The sequence below is a fragment of the Salvelinus fontinalis genome, chromosome 41 (genome assembly GCF_029448725.1).
Source record: "Salvelinus fontinalis isolate EN_2023a chromosome 41, ASM2944872v1, whole genome shotgun sequence".
NCBI lineage: Eukaryota > Metazoa > Chordata > Actinopteri > Salmoniformes > Salmonidae > Salvelinus > Salvelinus fontinalis.
In genome coordinates, this window is record NC_074705.1 from 15,932,734 (window position 1) to 15,948,501 (window position 15,768).

General features: G+C 40.9%; 1 protein-coding gene across 2 annotated transcripts in view; it reads right to left on the minus strand.

Moving 5' to 3' along the window:
* The window catches only part of LOC129840218 (aryl hydrocarbon receptor-like), an 81,841-nt gene extending 70,319 nt beyond the window's left edge, over positions 1–11,522 (minus strand). The window contains exon 1 of one of the 2 annotated variants that reach the window (XM_055907892.1): positions 11,002–11,522. In XM_055907892.1, coding sequence (XP_055763867.1) covers positions 11,002–11,048 — 47 coding nt within the window. In that variant the 5' untranslated portion in view covers positions 11,049–11,522. Of the gene's footprint in view, positions 1–5,885; positions 6,283–11,001 lie in introns of those variants that run through there. The other variant, XM_055907891.1, reaches the window with a different exon arrangement.
* Positions 11,523–15,768: the final 4,246 nt, after the last annotated feature.

A 15,768-nucleotide genomic window follows, 5' to 3' on the forward strand; every position in this document is an offset into this window, starting at 1 on the left:
ATTTGTGGGAAGAACTGAAAATGCGTGTGCGAGCAAGGAGGCCTATAAACCTGACTCAGTTACACCAGCTCTGTCAGGAGGAATGGGCCACAATTCACCCAACTTATTGTGGGAAGCTTGTGGAAGGCTACCCGAAACGTTTGACCCAAGTTAAACAATTTAAAGGCAATGCTACCAAATACTAATTGAGTATATGCAAACTTCTGACCCACTGGGAATGTGATGAAAGAAATAAAAGCTGAAATAAATAATTCTCTCTACTATTATTCTGACATTTCACATTCTTAAAATAAAGTGGTGATCCTAACTGACCTAAGACAGGGAATTTTTACTAGGATTAAATTTCAGAAATTGTGAAAAACTGAGTTTAAATGTATTTGGCTAAGGTGTATGTAAACTTCCGACTTCAACTGTATATACTGAACAAAAATATAAACGCAACATGCAACAACTTTGACGATTTTACTGAACTACAGTTCATATAAGGAAATCAGTCAATTTAAATTAATTAATTAGGCCCTAATCTATGGATTCACATGACTGGGCAGGAGCGCAGCCAATCAGAATTTGTTTTTTTCACACAAAAGGGCTTTATTACAGACATAAATACTCCTCAGTGTCCTCAGCTGTCCGGGTGTCTAGTTTCAGACGATCCTGCAGGTGAAAAAGCCTGATATGGAGGTTCGGCGTTATGTTAGAGAAATTAACATTAAATTATCTGTGAACATTCCTGTAGTCAGCATGTCAATTGCACGCTCTCTCAAAACTTGAGACATCTGTGGCATTGTGTTGTGTGACAAAACTGCACATTTAAGTGGCTTTTTATTGTCCCCAGCACAAGGTGCACCTGTGTAATGATCATGCTGTTTAATCAGCTTCTTTATACGTCACACTTGTCAGGTGGATGGATTATCTTGGCAAAGAAGAAATCTTCACCAACAGGGATATAAACTAATTTGTGCACAGAATTTGAGAGAGAAAAAGCTTTTTGTGCGTATGGACAATTTCTGGGATCTTTTATTTCAGCTCATGAAACATGGGACCAACACATTATATGTTGCGTTTATTTTTTGCTCAGTATATACAGTATAGTCTCTTCACTCTGTCCAGCTAGCTAACAGTCATCGAAATGAAAAGCTTGACAGTCAATAAGCATCGAACATTCCAGAACGCGATAGATAGAGGACAAGTTTTTAGCAAATTTTGGCGACAAGCTAAATTTGAACTGCGGCCCTCCGGACCTCGGTGAAGATCGAATGCGGCCCGCGTGGAACATTTGTTTGACATCCCGGCCCTATAGCATCAAAAGTAGTGAACTATAAGGAAAAGGGTGACATTTCAGACACAAACAGAGACTCGGTCCCCTTTGATAGTTGAAGAGTAGCTGAAACAGATGTGACCTCAAGTAAAGAACCAGGTCATTAGTGCAGTATGACATCATCCTGACTCCTCACAAATACAGGCCGCTGTGTCCCAGGTGTTTGTCTTAGAGTAAGTCTCACCAAGCACCTTTGGGTCACAGCTACTATACTCTCTCTGGCATATTCCTAGAAATGTACTTAACTCTCTTTGTAAACTGTCAAATAGCATAATTAATCCATTATAATATTCAACTAAATACAAAGGCCTTAAGTCCAAGAGCTTATCAGAGTTGTTTTAGGCATTTGATAAGCAAGGCAATATTAGCGCTGTGTGTCAAGTATACTGTATATCATAATCATCTATTCCAAGAAAAACTATTTGAAACATTTTCTTGGAAATTAACTGTCATAGACATATAAGAAAAACTGAAAAATGTATTATAAATTAATTGTCATAGACGACATTTCAAACCCTAAACATTATAATGTTGTTAACTCAGTGTGTCATTGTCTACTCTTACCAATCCTTAAAACCAACAACCTCTCCCACTTCAGAATTTCCTGGTTCAATGTTTGGGGGAACTTTTGTCTTGAGAAACCAAGCCATTGTTGTCAAATGGAGGTCTGTTGTAACCCAACACTGTATTTTCACCACCAAGGGCTTACCCGAAGGGATTTCAACAGTAACTCAAGACAGAGGTTTGGAACCAAATTACACAATCCCCGAAAACAAGTGAAAGTGACGACACCAGAGACGGGCCATGGGGACAATAGGCCCTTCATTCAGACCGCCTCTGTCCGTCCACCGTCAGTTGGACTCCATCTTGGATTCCTCACGCGGACGGAGGTACCTTCATTGTTGTAGCACAGGTGTTATCACAAGTTCATGACAAATTCCAAGAGACATTAGCATGTGTTGATACGGGTGCACGTAGTTCAGTGTTACAGTAGTGCATTGTTAATCACTGCAAGGACCACACAGTGATGTTTACATACTTATGTATAAATAATAACATAAGTGCTAGCTTCTTGTAGCATTTTGGCTTACATAATTCAAATGGCCAACCTTTCCATAAACAGTTCAAACCAGACGGCCTAGATCTGAACCAAAATAGAAAACAGGCCAGTCTTCCAAAGGTCAACCTGATGGCTGAACAGAGGAGGCGCGAAAGAGGAACCAGCTCTAGGTAATCTGATATTGAGTGTTGTAACCGACACATGACACGAGAGGCCTGTGCACGTTCGGAAACAGCGAGGCCCAGGCCTGGGTTCAAATAGTATTTGTTTCCCGTCAAATACTTTCAACAGTTGACTTAGCCTGCACAGAGTGCCAGATTGGCCGTTTTTTTCCCCTTTTGGGACGATTCTATTGGTTCTTTTGCGCCAGGCGAGCTCAACCAAGGGCAGCTAAAGTATTTGAAAGTGCACAAATACTACTTGAGCCCGGCTCTGGTAAGGTCATTCTAACCTTGATAACCTCCAGTAGACCTCTATCTGTCTCTGGTCCACCACAACAAAACAAGACTGGAGTTAAACTCAGGTGGCTCTACCTGCAGCGTCCGTCTTGCCCACCTCGCTGGCTCTCTCACCATGACTCATACTGTAGGTCCAATTCTTAAAACAATGGATGTGTAGTGTTATCTATCTTGGCAGAGTTTTACCATCTTATTGCAAGACTGCTTTCCCAGACTCCCAAACAAAGGTACTTTGTCTGAGTCAGTGTAGCAACAACCCCTGAATAAGATGAGGTTTTATGTCAAAAGTAATAAGTACATCAAAACTGTCTGACATTCTTTCCAAATTGTTTGGTAAAGAAGATAAAAAGACAAGGAAAATACTGTCTGACATTCTTTCCAAACAGTCAGGACACTGTCTGTGAAGTAATGGGGAAGGTAGAAGCCACACAGGTGGATGGGGAATAGGGGTCCCTTAAAGTAAAGCTTTCAAATGTGGGAATGTGAATGCATGCCCCTCCATGGTCATCACCATCAAAGTCATATTAATCCATTGACATACTTGCTGCCAAAAATAGCCGAGTCACTTCTGGCTCATTGGGTCAAGTGTTCCCGTAATGAGCTTCTGGTGAGGTCTGTTACAGTTAATGTAGCCATGTGACATCACTGACAAGTGACAGGCCAGGGGTGGAGAGGTGGCCGAGGGTCTGGTGTGGACTGGAGAGCCAGGGTCTAACCTGTCTGTCTGCGTGTCTGTCTGTCTGTGTGTCTGTCTTTGTGTGTCTGTTTCCATGCCTGCCTATCTGTCTGTCTGTCTATAAGTCTCTTAGATAATGTGAAATGTTTGCTGAATTGTTGGATCACTCTCATTTGATTCACAATGAATGACAAAGAGTCATGGATTTTCTGTTCTAAAAGGGATTTTTCCTAGTGGAAAACTCCCCAACTAAAAGTCAGTGACCTAGTGAGAGTGGCTGACTGAGTATCATACTCAGAGCAATATCTACTAAAACACTAGCGATGCATCCCAAACAACATCCTATTCCATATATAGTGCACTACATTTGACCAGAGAGCCCTATGAGTCCTGGTCAAAAGTAGTGCACTATATACGGAACATAGTGCCGTTTGAGAGGCAGCCTACGCCTGGTCTGCACACAGCAGCCACACAATGATATCATTGTGGAGGTAGAAAAATCTCCCTCTATTGGACATTATAGAGCTGTAGACACTGTCTCCTGCTGTAGGTAATGTTATATCATCAATCTTCTCTTTTTAAAAGGCCAACAAGTTACCCTGTGCCATTGTTCCAACCTTCTGGAAATGTGATCGAGGGAGAGAGCAATGAAAAGAGAACGTTTCCATATAAGGACTGATATAGAAAGTGTGGAGATTGGAGAAAGAAAATACTTTTTAAAAGTCAAGCAAAAGACTTGCTGTTGCTAATAGGCTCGTAAGGTTATAAGTCGGTAATAATAAAGTATTTACTCGTACGTATTAACTCATTGAGTCCCACCGTATCACTGGTGAGTTTTGGACTTCTAACCCATTTTAAACATTGTGTGTTTGAGCTAGTCTTCTTGTACCATTGGAATCGTCTATATCTTCTGCATCCGTAAATACCAACCATTAGTCTGTTTGATTAGCGGGGGGATGAACTAGAGCGGTGTTTGTGAGACAAGGGCGGAACCCGAAGGGGCCCGGGGGCGGGTCTTTTATACAAAAATGTCTGTAGAGTCCGAATGGTTTGAGCTACAAACTATTAAAAGCTTTCTATGAAAACGCTAAGACTCCCACAAACAAGCACATGTGTTTTTTGCTCTATGATGCGTACAAGCCACACAAGGGTCATTAAAAGGTAAGGGGTTCTCCAATATAGAAGATCATTGGAAATCCCTGGATGTGTCTATAACACAGTTGTCAGTGACTAGTTGGATATTCTTTTTCCAGTGAGCAAACAATTGATGTACTTACAGCTTTCATATAAATTCATTTTTTTATCAGGTTTGTGCTGAGACGGAACTTATTTTTTTATTGACATCTCATGAATGCAACTGTTTATGTAAATATAAGGGCTGGACATGCAGATAAATGAAAGTCAGATAAATGAAAATAAGATTTTTGCTGGAATCTTGGGACCAAAATGTTCTGAATAGTGCAATATATTTAAACATTTTAAAAAAACGATTTGTTCAAGATTTAAAAAATTGCCAGAAAATACAACTGTGTAACTTTGTGTGACTTAGAAATATGGTAATTTGAAGAGGAAAAAATTAAGAAATAAAAAAAAGTTTGTCCTCATGATTGGAAAAAACGCAGGACTATCAGATTACAAAATATCGGCCCAATTTCCCTTGCTCTCCCTCCCCATGTAAGCATTTCGTGAGACCGCAGCCAATTTTCAACTTGATTATGACTAATGCAAGACTACCATTTAACCACACACCAAAATTAAATCTTAAGGTAACCCTAAAGACTTGAGGAAGCATTTACAGTAGGCTGCTGTGGAAAATACTGAGAATTTAAACAGAGATTGTATAGATAAAAAATCTAATGAAGATGGTTTGGAACGAGACAGTTGGCTAAATCAGTTTGGTATCGTTGCATCTGCAGAATCACTGCAGATACCCAGAGCTATACCAACTTTACGCAAAACTTCAACACAAACCCAGTATCATAATATGCATATTATTCATAGAATATGATCAATTATAGATTGATAGATAACACGTAAAGCAATGTGTGTATCGTAAAAATGCAGTCATGCATTCACCCATAAAATTATGACAAAAGGTGGTGAACATGCACATCGGTCTTATTTGCGTAACTTGATTTAGTGAAGCTCAGAACCCATAGCCTATAGTGAAAATAAGTGCCGCGCTATAGGCTACACAAAGTCTACTATTCACATAACAGTAGAATAACCTTCAAATTAAACATTTAATTTATTGTTTTGTATCGTTATAACCTGTATTAGTAGCATTGGTTGACCTGTAAGGTAATGTAACCATTCCTTTTACACAAAGTAGCCGTATCTTTTAACTTGAAAATTATATTCAGAGTTGCTTACATTTTCTGAACAGGCTTCTTCCGTTTCTTAGCTGCGTACTGCACCGTACTCCCCAACATGATGTATCTCTAAGAAAGTCTATAGAATAAGACTATCCTATACGTGTCCCTCGTATTCTTGCAGGTCGTTTTCGAAGACCCACGACTAGATAAAGCTCTGTATCATGTAAATATCCACAAGGAGTCCGCCGATGTACAGAACGTCTCATACGTCGACGCTCCAAATATGAACAGAAACTATTCCGCTTGGTAGACCAGACCGACAAAATCCAAAATTGCTTTTTGATATAAAAGTTTAGAGAAACTTTACAAACTGCACAGCAGCTACAAATGGCTTGCGTGATCCGAATAAATTTGACACCGTCCTTCTTTTTTACTTTTTTTTTTTTTTTTAAGCTGTCATTCCTAATGCATTAACATACTGTACACTCCTCCAGTTGGGCGAAAGTAATGGCTGCTTTTTCTGCTTTTCGAACCAATCCAGAGCGCTGGTTCACCGTAGCTCACGCAGCAGGTACAGTAGGGCTGCTCGCTATTGGTGCAAAACGCTTTCAGGAAATATAACACAGAAGAGAGAGATATACCTTTAAAGGGGAAATCTGCGGTTCAAACAATAATAAAGCGGTGGCCCCGTAACTGTTTCGGTAAACCTGCGAGGGATGGGGCTGGAGAAATGTATCCACTCTGAAATTCATAGGCAGAGGCACAGAGCAATGGATGCAAGGACTGAGCATCCATCATATCAAAAGTCTAGTTGTAACCATGTTTTGAGGCTATATAATGATCGTTTCTAATTACATTGTTTACAAACAATAGAGTAAAACAAGCTTATATTTTGGGTTCTGATGGGGTACGACAGTTGAACTAAGCTCAAGAGAGAGTTAGAATTTACATTATTCAAGAATCAATACAGTATCATTAATTTACATGTCAAAAATTGGTTTAGAAATCGCAGATTTCCCCTTTAATGGTTGAGTTGTTTATGATATGTACAACGAGGACAAACTGTACATATTGTACTTACATAATCGTTTGCAACCTTTGATATCATGGAGAATGCGCTCAGAGCTATGTGCAATAACACATTTCAATTTAAATGCTGGCTATTGTCCTGGGCCTCTAACTTTATACTGGAATGCTAGATTAAAACATTTTTAATATACACAGTTTCAGATCATTTTATGTTAGTGCATGGAACTTTGGCAACCAGACATTTCCAAGGCCACTTTCTCCCATGCAGTAGAAGATAATAGATAGCCAGGTATTCCCTGGCTGCAGGGCTCTACCATAACCCTGTTACACTGTGGTTGTGCATGGTTCTATGATGCTGGGAGCTTTTCAGACACTCTTCCCATAAAGATGACTTATTGCTGCTGGTTCAATGATGAATGTGGTAATGGTTGCCTAGGGTTGTCTTGAAGAGTTGTTTGTTTATTTCAACAAAGATATCCTGTTATGTCCATGGGCTTTTGAAACTCCCCAAACCACAATCCATTAAATACACTTGCAAACTATGGACAGTTACTGTACAAGGCCTTGTTTTATTCCATCTCCACTTCCTCTGTGATGGCTTAGCTTGGCCAATGGATCCTAGTAGTAGGACAGTAGTAGGACAGGACAGTGTCCTGTGTGAATTTAAGTATGCTCTCTCTAATTCTCTCTTTCTCTCTTTCTTTCTCTCTCTCGGAGGACCTGAGCCCTAGGACCATGCCTCAGGACGACCTGGCATGATGACTCCTTGCTGTCCCCAGTCCACCTGGCATTGCTGCTGCTTCAGTTTCAACTGTTCTGCCTGCGGCTATGGAACCCTGACCTGTTCACCGGACGTGCTACCTGTCCCAGACCTTCTGTTTTCAACTCTCTAGAGACCGCAGGAGCGGTAGAGATACCCTTAATGATCGGCTATGAAAAGCCAACTGACATTTACTCCTGAGGTGCTGCACCCTCGACAACTACTGTGATTATTATTATTTGAACATGCTGGTCATTTATGAACATTTGAACATCTTGGCCATATTCTGTTATAATCTCCACCCGGCACAGCCAGAAGAGGACTGGCCACCCCTCATAGCCTGGTTCCTCTCTAGGTTTCTTCCTAGGTTTTGGCCTTTCTAGGGAGTTTTTCCTAGCCACAGTGCTTCTACACCTGCATTGCTTGCTGTTTGGGGTTTTAGGCTGGGTTTCTGTACAGCACTTTGAGATATCAGCTGATGTACGAAGGGCTATATAAATATGTTTGATTTGATTTGATTTGATATTTCCAGCACATGATAATATTGGCAAATTCAATTATGAGGGAAACTGAAGTGAATGATTACCACAGACAATAGAGACTTACTGGTAAATATTCAACAACTTCAATGAAACACAATAGACAGGATTATAATCACATAGAATATAAACTAATAGAATAGGATAGATTAAAATAGAGCCTCACTGTACCATGACTGTGCTACTACCAATCATGTGGACTGGGCCAGGGAGGCCAATGTTTGCTAACACGTCGATCTGTTCTATACTCAGGCTGCAGTGGTGTTGCCACCCCAGACTGTGATTGGTTTGGTTGGGTCGCCCAGGCATTGCTGTCTGACAGGGAGTGGAAAACCTCTGACCGACCATATTCACCACAGAGCGTGAACTGTCTGCAGCACACGTATTGAAACAGTGTCAGTGAAGACAAACAGTCACAGAAAGGACAGTAAAGCACACCACAGAATAGCTGACAGCTTTGACTCGGCTGGCAGAGAGGAGTGATACGTAATGTGTAAAATCAACTCACTTGACACTCCACAAAGTAGGTCCCCATACGACAACAGGCCATGGTTGCAAGTGAACTTCTTTGAAAAAGTAAGAGTTCAATCTATACCCTTCATTACTGTTCAATCTGTCACCCTTTACTCCTACACCCTGTCAGTAAACACTGAATAGAGGATTGGGGTTGAAAAGGTCTCTCTGTTCATGTTCTTGTTGATTAATCAGTCGATCACAATGTATTTTGGCCTCATATATTCAGCTGCTGGCAATGACATAGTGTTCCAACAGATTTCCTAACCGCTGTTTGTGTGTGGATCCACATATTGACAAAGTATTTGCCCAATTGTCAACTGAAGCAATGTATCGGGGTTTACACTATAATGGAAACTTTTAACACATGAAATCAGTCAACATTACTGTAGCACTAGTGACAAATGTATGTTGAGAAATACAGTGATATAAACACAGAGGCTAAATTGAGTGCAATTCCAGAACTAACACCAGTTGGGTATTTTGTGCCTGGTTTTTGTGTCTGTTTTCCCCCTATTAACAACACTCACCAGAAATCATTTGTCATAGCTGCCTATTAAAGGGTCCTATCCAAGCAAGTATTGGAAATCACCGTCATAGCCAAGTCTCTGCCATAGTGAAGAACAAATGAACACATGGGGAAACCTATTTCGTTACCATAGATCCACTGTTGTTGGTGCTTATAAACAAACCAGTTACAAGTAAGCAGCTATTTATGATATGCCACCATCTGGCATCATGAAATTACTTTTACTGTTGAATCCAGTTAAATCAAAGTTTGACTTGCAATAAAGAAAATCTGTCCGGATAACATACAGGAAACTGACACCCAGACCTTAGTTAGTGAAGTTGTCATGGTAGCACTGTAATTATGTAGATTGCAGAGGGAGTGTAAATTGTATGAATTAAAATGAAGAAACGACTGTTTGTAGCGAGAACAAATGGAGTTTATAAAACCCTTGACATTCATTCGACGCACAACGTGCCATTATTGTCATGGTGGAGTTCAGATCTGCTATTCTACTTCAATCTGAAATGTGATTTATAAAAGGCTGTTCAAATAGCTGTAGTATGATACGAATGAAATGGTTATCATTAAGGTAGAATTATCACATCCGTTTATGCAACCAGAAGAGAAGCTCTATCTGACTTGTCAAGAAATAAAGATGCAAACATTAACAAAATTGCACTCTTAACATGAGCTAATTAAAGAATTACACGTTTAGAGTTGTACAATTCAGAGACGTTTATATTGTTTGGCGGGGACAGGGTGAAACCGTGGTTCGTTCCCAGTTCTAGATGGCGAATCAAAGATTGTTTACCATCGTTTTTAACAAGACACGCAGAGGTGATTTTAATACACTAGTAAATCTGTTGAAAACAGTTTTAAATGTTACCCATTGAACTTTTACTGGGTAGCATTTAGTTCTATAACCAGCTTCATGAAGTGAAATGAGCGCTGTGTCATTTTTGCATTCTTCTCAATTTTTGACATCTTTCTGCACCTGCATCCATGATATAGCGCTTCAGAAAACTGATGTGCTTTCAGGAGAAACAAAAGAAAATGCCATTTATATGTCATCTGCCTTCGCCGAGGATTTGTTGGCATGTTGGGACTAAGATATACTTGTTTGTGAGTGTCATAACCAAGGGCAGTGTAGGATGCACAATGGGAAAAGAAAATACATTTGCAGAGGGAGGGTATCTAATACAATACTCTGATTTAATAGATTTGAGGCATGAAGTGGGTGGAAAATATACCTTCGCTGCCTGGCCTCTACCCTCAAGTAAAGCTACCAGGTCCCTCTGCTCACCCTGCAGTGACTGATTGATATTACAGGCGTATTAGAGCAAGGAATTCTGCCCCTAGAGGTCAACACCAGGACCTTTGTAGGATAGGTTGGCAATTTACAAGAACAGAGGCCGAGGAATTTGGCACTCTGACCATTCTACACAATCCATTTATAAGTATATCTGAAAATCGCTGACCATGGTTATTCATGTTCACAGCATTTCTGTTTTCCTGATACTGATGCCGTCTGACAGTGTTGGAGTCTAGCCTGACGAGTCGGCGTGGATGATGCTGTTTTGCATTGAGCTTAATGTCTTACTCTGCCCTTCGCCCTTCATTTTATGAAACACTGACTGAAGCACTGGTTCTTCAAAAGACTGAACTGGCTCGAAGTTCACAACTCAAGCTGTTGGATGGCCTCCCTGTCCAGCAATCAACTTGTGCTGTACTTATAAGGGTGCAGAACTGGTGGAAAAACAACAACAACCATAGCTAAATCTGATACTATCACATAGGTCTGGGAACAGTTACAGGAGCTTACCTCCAATCAAAATGGCTGCCGAAGGTTGTTATTTGGCATCGTTTCATTGGCTACAAGTTGTTTGTGTTGACCTCTCTTTGAAGTAGAGAGGGGAAGTCCGGGGTTTGTCTGGTTCACAGAGAAAGGAAGGGAATACATCCATCGTTAAATCCAGAAGTGGCCCTTACCCTTTACTCAGATCTGAGTAGCCATATCTAGCAAAGCACTTGATCTGTGGAAGAGGAAAATAAAGAGTCTACAAGGGAATACAAGTCTTCTCCTCAGTGAAGTTCTTTCATCTCTCTGCACTCTCATTACATTTATGGGTAATGTATCATGGTACATAATATTTAATATATTATGAGTATATGCTAAGAGGATATCTGTCATCATTCTGATGCTGTAAATCATTAAGTATTGCACTCTCTCTGCCCGGTTGTGGAGCTTGCAATGTTCCTCTCAACGAATAGCTTATACGAATAGCTCATCTTGTATACATGTATGAAACATGATGAAAATGAAGGACACACTATCTCCACCTTAAAGTACCAAACCTGAGAGAGGCACGCGCACGCGCGCGCGCACACACACACACACACACACACACACACACACACACACACACACACACACACACACACACACACACACACACACACACACACACACACACACACACACACACACACACACACACACACACACACACACAAACACACACACACACACACACACACACCCCCCTTCAGTCTTATAGTCATCCTCAATTTAATTTACTTCTGAGAGACCCGTGAATGCGGACAGATGTTGGCGTAGTGGACATAGTGTGTGTGTGCAAAACAGGGTGGGTGGGGGGGGGGGGGTTGGTTGGTCGGGTCATTGTTTAAACTTTACCTTACCGTCTGGTCATGGCTTTTTCCATGGCAGCTCTAACTCTCTCTCTCTCCAGCCCAATGAATCACAATTGGGTTTTTTGGAAGGGACTTAACCCCTGTGGTCGATCGGTCGGCCTTTTGGAAGACAAATTGGTCCCGTTTCTCATCTTGTTTTTTTATGAGCGATTATTAGCTGTGAACTTTTTAAAGGAGGCGAGGGTAGTGAGTTATGCTCGATGTCATGCAGAGTACTGAGTGGGCTTAAGGACTGTAGTCTTGCCAGTGCATTCCTACTCAGGAAACGATTTGTTTGTATCAAACACTGAAGTCAGCCTTCACTGTAGCCTCGCCTCTTTACTTTCAACAGAAACTGAAGACCATCTTTATTCAAACAGTGTGTGAGGTAGAGTACTACTAAGTGCCTACCTAGATGACATGTTTTGAATAGTCAGGCTAGGGTGTGTTTTGGGCCTCTACAGTGTAGATGGAAGGACTCTAACGTACGTTTCTCTCCTGTGAGTAGATCATGGGTACGCACACTGGGTCTCCTGACGGTAGAAGTGGACACGGATCCAGTCATCTCAGATCTCTACAATTTCCAAGGAGGTAGGAGATAGGAGTTGGTTTGGGATTTAAGGGATATCGCTGCTGCTCAACCTACTGGGAAATGTTGGGCCAACTGAACTGTAAACTCCGGTCTGTACCCTACAGGTATAAGGGCAGGGGTAAGTTTGGCAGTGGTGGAAAAAGTACTTGATTGTCATACTTGAGTAAAAGAAGATACCTTAATCGAAAATGACTCACCCAGTAAAATACTGTTTGAGTAAAAGTCTAAAAGTATTTGGTTCTAAATATACTTAAGTATAAAAAGTAAATGGAATTGCTCAAATGTACTTAAGTATCAAAAGTAAAAGTACAAATTATTTCATATTCCTTATATTAAGCAAACCAGACGGCACAATTGGTATTTTGTATTGACAAAATAGCCAGAAGCACACTCAAACACTGAGACATAATTTACAAACAAAAAATGTGTGCTTAGTGAGTCTGCCAGATCAGAGACAGTAGGGATGACCATGTATGTTCTCTTGATAAGTGTGTGAATTGGACCATTTTCCTGTCAAAATGTAACGAGTATGTCACGTCCATTTCTGTTTCACCTGTCCTTGTGCTTGTCTCCACCCCCCTCCAGGTGTCGCCCATCTTCCCCACTTATCCCCTGGGTATTTATACCTGTGTTTTCTGGCTTTCTGTGCCAGTTCGTCTTGTTTGTTGAAGTCAACTAGTGGTTTGCCTCAGCGCCTGCTTTTTCCCCAGTCGCTCTTTTTCTCATCCTGGTTTTGACCCTTGCCTGTCCTGACTCTGAGCCTGCCTGCTGTCCTGTACCTTTGCCCCTACTCTGGATTCCTGACCTCTGCCTGACCGGACCCTGGGCCTGCCTGCTGTCCTGTACCTTGGCCTCACTACTCTGGATTATCGACCCCTGCCTGCCTTGACCTGTCATTTGCCTGCCCCTTTTGTTGCAATAAACATTGTTAGTTCAACACAGTCTGCACTTGGGGCTTACCTGAAACCTGATAGTACTGTTGGGTGTCAGGGAAATGTATGGAGTAAAAAGTACATTATTTTCTTTAGGAATGTAGTAAAGTAAAAGTTTGCAAAAATAGTGAAGTACAGACACCCCAAAAAATGACTTAAGTAGTACTTTAAAGTATTTTTACTTAAGTATTTTACACCCCTGAAGTTGGGGTACCTTATAGTTTGGGTTTGAGTATAGCTAACAGGTCTGACTGCTAACAACCAGGCTAGCGTTCTCCTACCGGGTCACACCTCTCCTAATGCTCAATTTTCTCCAAGTGTGAGAAAATAAACATGTTAATGATGAGTGGAGCTGCGCGTTGAATGAGGCCAGCTCCACATGTGCTTTGAGTTGGGAAGGGGGATTGGGAGACTCAGGTCTGACAAAGCCCCATTGGTCACTGATATAAGGCTGCAGCACTTTCAGGCTCTTCCATGGGCCACCCCATAGACTCCCACGCATGTTACAATCATTTAGGTGCAGGTTGTCATTGTTGAGCGAATTTGAATCAGAACATTAATGAATCAGACCGATATATTCTCAGATTGTCTAGATCAGAGTAACCTACTCTTAATCAGCTTCCTAAATCGAACACTTGTTGACTTTTAAAAAACAAAAACAACACTTAACACAGGGAATAATTAATACAGGTAAAGGAGTAATCCTCCAAGGCTGCCATCTCGGTGCTTTGGCAACCACGGAATTCCTACTGACGCTATGTAACATAACGCATGTGTGTAATCAAAATCAAATCAAATCAAATGCTATTAGTCACATGCGCCGAATACAACGGGTGTAGACCTCACAGTGTAATGCTTACTTACGAGCCCCTAACCAACAACGCAGGTTAAAAAAAAATACAGATAAGAATAAGAGATAAAAGTAACAAGTATTTAAAGATTTAATCATGCTTTTCAGATTGAAAAACATTACCACCATTTTTTTTTGTACCTGATGAAGTGCAAACTGGGCAGTAGACTCACCTTATCTCCAGGCCATCAGACTTTTAAAGAGTCACCACTAGCCGGCTACCACCCGGTACACAATCCTGAACCTTAGAGACTGCTGCCATATGTACTGTACATAGTCATTAAAAACTGGTCACTTTAATCATGTTAGCATACTTTTTAACCCACTGTGTATATACTGTATTCTAATCGAGGCTCATCCTATATAACTACTGCTGTACACACCTTTTCTATTCATGTACTGTCTATACTGTCTATACACCCCATCCTATACTATATATTTATATTCCGGACACTGACATTTCTCGTTCTAATATTTCTATATTTGTTCATTCCTTTCTTTTTAATTTTGGGATTTGCGTGTATTGTTTTGTATTGTTAGGTATTACTGCACTGTTGGAATGTCACGAACGTCGCCAGGGAAATGACCGGACCAAGGTGCAGCGTGGTCAGTGTACATTTCTTTTTTATATGAATGTCGCCAACAAAAACAAGAAACAACAAAAACGAACGTGACGCTTACTAGGGCTATACAGGCCACTAACAAAGACAACTACCCACAACTAAGGTGGAAAAACAGTCTGCCTAAGTATGATTCCCAATCAGAGACAACGATAGACAGCGGTCCCTGATTGAGAACCATACCCGGCCAAAACATAGAAACAGAAACATAGAAATAAAGAAACTAGAATGCCCAAACTAGTCACACCCTGGCCTAACCAAAATAGAGAATAAAAGCCTGTCTATGGCCAGGGCGTGACATGGAGCTAGGAACGTAAGCATTTCACTACACCCGTGATAACATCTGCAAAATATGTGTACGTGACCAAAAACATTTTATTTCATTTGAATGTCCCCTTTCTTCCTTCACTCAACTCCATAAAAGTTCTGGTGGACACATGAATAATGAAGAATAGATGCATAGTTTTCATCACTATCAGAATTTCATGGCAACAACATCCCACTGGGCATACACTCCACGTTTGTTCAACGTCATTTCATCGAAATTACGTGGAAACCAAATTGATTCAACCAGTGTGTGCCTATCTTCTTTTCCAAGTTCCCAAAATAATAAACAACAATAATAAACCCCACTTGATCCTACTGCCAAGCTCCACTGTGTAATGTATCATTATATTGAATATCACGCCTACCTGGCTGGCACAACACGGAGAGATGGGAGAATGGGATTTATTCGGAATGCACTTCTCTCATGTTTATCTTACTGGAAGTGTTTTCAAGATCGGAGTTGGAGTTTTGGTAAAAATGTCAACATAAATAACAGAATAACAGATCATCCATGACAGCAGTCTTCACACATCTACTTTCCTCTACTTGACCGTCTGTTAACTGTGGCATCCTAAGC